The sequence below is a fragment of the Tenebrio molitor genome, chromosome 1 (assembly GCF_963966145.1).
Source record: "Tenebrio molitor chromosome 1, icTenMoli1.1, whole genome shotgun sequence".
Classification (NCBI taxonomy): Eukaryota; Metazoa; Arthropoda; class Insecta; order Coleoptera; family Tenebrionidae; genus Tenebrio; species Tenebrio molitor.
Window position 1 is genome coordinate 40,891,165 of NC_091046.1, and position 7,365 is coordinate 40,898,529.

A 7,365-nucleotide genomic window follows, 5' to 3' on the forward strand; every position below is an offset into this window, starting at 1 on the left:
TCTGCGTAATGACTGGGAGGTGAAATCAAAAGGATGGAAATTACCCTATATCCTTGTATGTATTTTGAACGCCTATGAATAAGGAAAATTTGGCCGAATTTGTTCATTTCATTAGTAACCATGGTTCCAGCAACTCCACAATAAAGTCGTAGGTGCAAGCACACTGCTTTATAAATGTTTCTATGGAAATGATCGGGAGGAGTACGGTTACGTTTGTGACTGACGGGCACCTTTGAGTATTATTGTTGCTAAACCACCAAGATAATCAGGTAATCACCTTTAACTCAGCAGCGTACTAGGAATTTTGACCAAATTTTCAATCATTTGAATCTCGAAAACAAAAAAACTTTTATAAGAATTCTTTTTTTGTCTATGACTTCTTCTCATCATCACCAATTACCGGGTTTTTTTTTCAAACTTATTTTAGAATCACCCTGTATAATAGGGTATCCCAAATAAATTTGCCGGTTTGGCGTAAAACTTTTATAGCGGTGACTAGCAGTGACAGGTCTCCAGCGCTTCCAAACCATCTTTCAACTGTCAATACTGTCATATTTGCAGTCTCGAATCTCATTCAGTATTATTGTACACAAAGATGTACATGATTTAATTTTACTTAATAGTCTGTACAGATAGCAATATAGCGATAATTAAATTTTGTGTTTAGTCTGGAAAATACACTCTTCATGGACTAAATATTCACTTTTGAAATCAACTTTCTTGAGGGCGTACGCCCCGGTTGTTATGGACATGTTTACGTATTTCGTATCATTCTAAAGTGAAAAAGAAAAACAAATTTATTTGGGATACCCTTAATACCTGCATTCGGACGGGTGGCGGGACGCCCCAGAATTGTTCAGTTCGTACTGGACAGAGAGAAATTGAAATTTACTTGGTTTTTGGAGGGTTTAAATTTAGATGATTTGGGTTTCTCTTTACTAGAAATTATCGACATTCACTTTTGACATTGTCATTGTGCAGTTTATATCAATTATTTAGGAAATAAATGTTTTTCGAAAATATTCTGAAATGGAATTATGTCGAATTGTTAAATGTTGCTAAAATGTCTGAATCCAAAGGCACAATTGGGGTTGGGGGAAGATGAATATCTAAACCACAATTTTGGACCAAGGTACTGGCGGCAAATAAGTTAAAAACCTGTTTCCTGTGAAGTTTATTTATTTGCACAAATGAAAAAATAGAAAAACTAACACAAAAGTGAGTATGTATTTCAAAAAATATTTTAGTTATTTAAAACCTTTTCCGTGGGCCATATTAAACTACCGTAGTATAACAAGACCCAACAAGATAACTTATAAATTTCTTAACCTAGAACCGAATAAATCAAAGCAGTCCTCATTCTTTGTACCAAACAAAAATAATATTACAATCATAATCCTATCCAGTGGGCCTTATTAGCCCTACGACATGATCTTACAAAATTATTTATTAATTATGTAAACACAGTTCTGGGTGAAAATAAACACCGAAATAATAAACTACGTTACCTAACAAGTTTTTTATTTATTTTTTTAAATTTTTTTTATAGCCTTTCCCCTTTCACCACTTGGCCTATCAGGTACCTTTGCGGTCGGCTTGTTTTTTTCTTTTTTCCTTAACCTAACAAGTTACTATATGTGAAAACAGTAATTAAACAACAAAACTTATGATTATGTCTCGGCAAAAATTGTAAATTCAAATGCCTGCACTCCTTTGGACGATGCATTGTTTGCTACTGGCAAAAGGGCGGCACGAGCGGCCGAGCGTTCCCTTCGGTGGTATTGGTGTCAGCTTAATGCATGTGTGCGTAAAGTACGAAGTTATTGCGAATCATTTTAGTGTGAAATTTCAAATGTTTGCCTTATTACTTGCTATATTTGCTTTATTCAATTTGTCCATCGAAGGTGAAATAACAATTATTCTAGCTGCACAGCCAACAGAAATCTTATATCTCAAGGTTCTAGTTTGCGTAATTATTGTTGATCTTTTGTAAAGCTCAAGAATACCTGAAAAATAAATGATAAAAAAATCATAAATATTTTCTTATTTGTGATACTTGTTCTAGGCTGCACTGTCCCAGAGCATAATCCTCGATCTTGAATCTGCTTTTGTTTCTTTCTAAAATCCCAAACATTTTCGACCACGGCATTGAATTATCCTTCAATTGATAGGACAACTGTTCTTGATACCTTTCTTTCAACTGCGCCTCTGGGAAAGTTTCTTCAATGAATTCCCGAATCGCGACCACGTTCTCCTCTAGGTCGTCACCGACTTTCCTCACTTTGATTGTCAAAGCATACCCTTGAGCAAATTTGTTCTTCAATCGTTGTGTCGATCCGAGGCATTGGAACTTTCCGTTGACCATGATGGCCAGTCTGGTGCACAGCGCTTCGCATTCTTCCATACTATGCGAAGTCAGAATGATACATTTCCCGCTGTTCCTCAGCTTTGCAAGCGCGTTCCACAAGAAGCGTTTGGTGGCCGGGTCCATCCCTGTGGTCGGCTCGTCTAGAAAAATGACCGGAGGGTCACCGATCAGCGCGAGAGCTGTGCTCAACTTGCGTTTGTTGCCACCACTGAGTTGTTTGACTCTTTTGTCGATGTGTTTGAAGAAGTCGAATTCGTGGCCGAGGCTTTCGCCCAAAGCTTTGCACTTGTCTGGGGGCACTCCACGGATTAGAGAAATGATTCGCAAGGTTTCCCTAGCGGTCAGGTCGTCCAGAAGAGAGTCGAATTGAGGACAGTAACCTATCAGCTTCTGGACTTTCTTTTGGTCTCGTTTGATACTCAGTCCATTGAGCCAAGCTTCGCCGTAAGAGATTCGTTCATCTCCGGTCATCATTTTAAAAGTCGTTGTTTTGCCAGCTCCATTTACTCCCAACAGGCCAAAACACTCGTATGGTTTCACTCCTAGACAGAGGCCATCAACTGCAAGAAAATTATTGTAGTATTTAGTGACATCTCGAAGTACCAGTGCATATTCATTTTTCAACTCTTCCTCTTCGGTGTTTCTAATATGGCTGTTTTCCTCCTTGACATCATCATCTAGGTCTACATCACTGGATGTCGACTTCTTGTATTTAACCAGCATACTTATCACGTGACCGAAGAGGCCATATTCATTCAGAACAAGTAGTAGGAAGAGTACAACGGACATTGAGAATGACACCAAGATGTTACGACCAATTCCAGGCGATTTCATCGAATAATAATAGTCGTCGAGTTCTGAAAGTATTGTTTTCAGTTAGTATGATTTTAACTTCTTGTCAGATTTCACCGCAACACCAGGGAACGGCTTCACAAGACTCCTCCGGAGAGCCCGAACAAATTTGTCTGTAGTAGTGGATCTGTGCCAAGTCATAGATTCCCCTAGTTACTGAGTAGAAAGGTATGAAAAGCAAAATCCAGTGGAGTGGTTTTGCTATATACAGCAAGTTGAAACTTCCAATTTCCAAAATTCTTATAGCTGTTAATCCCAAAATACCTAACCAACAGAATCAAAATGTTTTTTGGTTACTAGTACAATTTACCTGTGATTGAACCGAGTAACATCGTCCTGGAAAAACCAGTCGATGGAATAACCATCAGATATGAAAATAAATATAAGAAGGGAAGGACGAAGAACCCAAAATATGTGAGCACAAGTGCTAGTCGCCCTGAAATCACCCAATTTTCCTATTTGCCACCTAGTTAAATGCGATCTACCTAGTTCTCCTGGAGTTTTGTAACCTTCCTCTTGAAGTGCCGCCATGGTAATCACTATAGCAGCAGCAATGACAGCATATGTGATTAGATCGGATAAGAAGGAAATGCCCCAGAAAATCGTGGCGTTAACGCCGGAAACAAATTGCAAATGTTTGAATTTGCTAACACGTTCCCTAATGTAGAAGAGAATGAAGAAACTGGCGACAAAGTTCAATCCATATCCTAACTCTATTCCAAGAAGAAATCCCATCAAGATCGAAGGCAGATTCTCCATCTGCAACGCCACATTACTGGGGGATTTGGTCAAAGAGTTTCGAATTTCACCTTCGAATTCAAGTTAAACGGAAGAGGATGGTTGACGAAACTTATAGATCGTTCAGATCCGAAATGCATTTTGTAGTACACATTCAAAACCAGACTGAGAGCTAGAGGGGGAGAGTGGTACGGATTGCCATTGAACCACGCTGTAGTTGAGTTTTTCTCGAAAGAGGCGCCTACTATGTAATGTTTGTTAACAAGAGAAGAATGTTCCGAAGTCTGAAAAATCACAGTTAAATGGTACCAAAGAAAAAGTAGTGAATACCAAATTGAGGATTCTTGCAGTGATGTTACGAGCTTCGTCTACTTGGTTCTCATTTAGTTCTTGAAGGTATTTCGCGTAGTACTCGTTTCTTCTGCCAGAAATCACAGTTATCGGATTCTGGTACGAATCTAGTGTTATACTCAAAGCTGGGAATGTAATCTTGGTGTCAGAGCCTCTGTTACCCAACACTGTGACAATCAAAAGAAGCACGGGTAGACCAGTTTGGATTATGAACAAGTACCAGGACCTAAACGCGTACAAAAACTTTTTCAAAAACATCGCTACACATTGATTTCTTATTAATAGAGCGCCAGTTAAGTAGTTTAGTCTCAACTTGTTTGGAGCTGTTAGATCAAGCGTTACCGTTACGTGACTCGTATCACCTTCAATGTTTACAACTGTGTCGACTCTGTCGTCATTCTCGTTGTCATTTCTGTTCGAGATTTTGCTACTTTCGTCTGCACCAACTCTACAAAGATCCACACCATAACAAACGCATCAACTGAGAAACGATTTACTTCATGAAGACTTCCTCTAGTGTTGTCAACGAAACTCCGTAGGTTTGAATACCCAAACTGGACACGTTGCTTTCCAAATCTTCTAGCATCTCTTCAAACACGCACGAATCTCTTTCGGACAACTGGTAGGTCAGTTCGGACCCCACATACGACTCTACTGCTACATTTGGAATGTACTTTTTTAACAAAGCCGTGATTCTGTCGGGTTGACATTCTGGAGTAACATCTAGAATTAGGTAGTAACCGGTGCCATATTTCCGTTTTAGAAAGAAACTGGAACCGCAACACTGCAATTCACCAGCTGTCATTATAGCTATTCTGTCTCCTAGTAAGTCAGCTTCATCCATAAAATGGGTAGTTAGCAAGATGGTCCGTCCTAGAATGGAAATTTGATCAATCTGTGTTTTCCAATCATAACTCACCTTCTTTTTCTTTTTGAAGAATATCCCAGATCGCTCTTCTTGCCGAGGGGTCCATTCCAGCAGTGGGTTCATCAAGCATTACTACTTTTGATCTCCCGCACAATGCCATACCAACGCTCAGTTTTCTTTTCATACCTCCAGACAACGTACTACTGAGAGCATTTCTCTGCAACAAATAATAAGTACCGATTCTCATATTTAAAAAGTATTAAGCAAATACCTTGTCTTCAAACTCTAGGAGTTTGATGTACTTATCAATTTCTTCGTTGATTTGATCACCTTGCAGTCCTTTCAGTTTGCCAAAAAAGTACAAGTGTTCCCGAACCGTTAAATTATCAAAAAGAACGTTGTGCTGTAAGCATAAGCCCATGCTGTCTCTGACCTTTGTGGTATTTCTTGTAACGTCATATCCGTTTACTACAGCGGTTCCTCTCGACGGAGGAAACATTCCTATGATCATGGAAATTGTGGTCGTTTTGCCAGCACCATTGTGACCAAGTAATGCTGTGATGTGTCCTTGGTACATGTCCAAATTAAAGTTTTTAACTGCTGTGTTAGCTCCAAAGTATTTAGAAAGATTTACTAATTTTATTCCGACGGGATTACCTTCAGTGAACGGTTCGAAGTACTCTTCGTCATGATCGAATGGTACTACGTCATCTGCTAAATTCAACGTTAGTGGAGAAATTGACAAAAATTGCTTTACCTAAATGTGGAAAATCACTGCACCAGTAGCTAGGCAAAAATGGAAAGTACCACGGTTGAGGAAGTCCAAAATCTCCCGGATAGATGGTTTCAACGTACAGAGCCACAAGTAAATTTAGAAATATACTGATGATGAACATGACGAAGATTGCTCCAAGTGTCAGATCATTATGTGTTAAAATCTTGGTCCACAAGTTGCTCCAATGGATTCCTACAGAAATGGGTACTCAGTGACTCTTTAATTCTGTCACTCTTTTTACCTTCTCCGAATGATTCAAATTTAAGGATCAAGGACATTCCAAAAGACAGTCCAGAGTTTGCTAACAAGCTCGAGCTTAATATTGCAATTAAAGAGGCTTTCTCCGACTGCAAGGAGTAGGGTAAGTACGTCAGAAAGAAAGTAAGTCCTCCAACTACGGCTGCGGTGTTTGCTAGAAGAATTCAAAGGTTAGCCCAAATCATGTTATTTTCTACAACACACCTTTTGAAAAAAATACACTGATGAGAAAGGTGAAAGTGATGGTGCTGGACGCAAAGAGGACAAGAAAGAGGAACAGGACGCTGCAATCGGAGTGAGAGAAGACTGCTAAGGTGCCAGGGTTTACTTTCAGCATCACAACAATGAATATTATAGGCAACAGTAGCAAAATAAAGCTTCTTGAAAACCATCCGACCCAGTGCAAGCACCCCGGCAGTCCCATGATTTTCATCGACTCCTGAAAAATTTCAATCAACTGTTGACCAACGTTGAATCAATTTGACGACCTTCAGCTGCTTTTCTTTTTCAGTTGCTATAGCCCTAATAGTATTGATGTAGTTGTACATGAAGCTAATCATCACGACTATCGACAAGTATGGAGCAACTTCATCAAAATAAAATGGATCGAACGGCCATCTTGGAAAAGGATATCTGTTCATTTGGATTGGAATGGCGGGTTCTTTAACTTTACCGTTGTTTATCAAAGCAAATGTTATGGCTTGCTGCAGAAAGAGGAATCCACGTTTTTGATAATCTGCATGAAAGAAAGTCAAAAGTTACTTCAAACTAAAATCACAACGCTTCTACCTGGACTTCCACCATAATAGTCAAACATGAACCTCGCACCGATAGAATTGTGAGCTGGATATAACTTGTTGGTCAACCAGTCTAAACTATACGCGGACGGCAATCTGAAACATTGTCCACATGATTCAGAAAATGGTTTCAAATCTGCCAGAACTTACCTCAAGGTGATCGCCACTTCAGAAGGAAGATTGTCATTGCTTCGAGCTCCAAGCAGGTCGTCGCTGAATTGTATAGCGAGGGAAAAATTTTCGTTGTTATCAATCGCTTTGTTCATCGACGCTGCGTTGTAAAATCCAACGATATTCGCTCTTTCGCACACGTTCCCGACAATTTTTTGTGTCAATGGACTAACTGGGGAGTACGCCA

The 7,365-nt window shown here is 39.4% G+C and overlaps 1 protein-coding gene and 1 long non-coding RNA gene across 3 annotated transcripts; both read right to left on the bottom strand.

Moving 5' to 3' along the window:
• Positions 1-1,167: 1,167 nt before the first annotated feature.
• Positions 1,168-6,645, bottom strand: LOC138134142 (phospholipid-transporting ATPase ABCA3-like). 2 transcript variants are annotated; one of them, XM_069052250.1, is made up of 13 exons: positions 6,415-6,645; positions 6,194-6,364; positions 5,935-6,144; positions 5,449-5,888; positions 5,229-5,394; positions 4,807-5,182; positions 4,289-4,757; positions 4,030-4,242; positions 3,706-3,979; positions 3,531-3,656; positions 3,278-3,484; positions 2,057-3,225; positions 1,168-2,006 (listed from the first exon to the last, which is right to left on the bottom strand). In XM_069052250.1, the coding sequence occupies exons 1-13, from the start codon at positions 6,641-6,643 to the stop codon at positions 1,974-1,976; spliced, it is 4,083 nt and encodes a 1,360-aa protein (XP_068908351.1). In that variant the 5' UTR covers positions 6,644-6,645; the 3' UTR covers positions 1,168-1,973. The 2 variants fall into 2 exon arrangements, with proteins under 2 accessions (XP_068908351.1, XP_068908344.1); XM_069052243.1 differs by having other exon boundaries at positions 5,449-5,891.
• A 99-nt stretch (positions 6,646-6,744) lies between these two features.
• Positions 6,745-7,321, bottom strand: LOC138134158 (uncharacterized). Its single transcript, XR_011160657.1, has 3 exons — positions 7,158-7,321; positions 7,000-7,103; positions 6,745-6,946 (listed from the first exon to the last, which is right to left on the bottom strand). It is a non-coding gene; the product is annotated as an uncharacterized lncRNA (long non-coding RNA).
• Between the last annotated feature and the right edge of the window lie 44 nt (positions 7,322-7,365).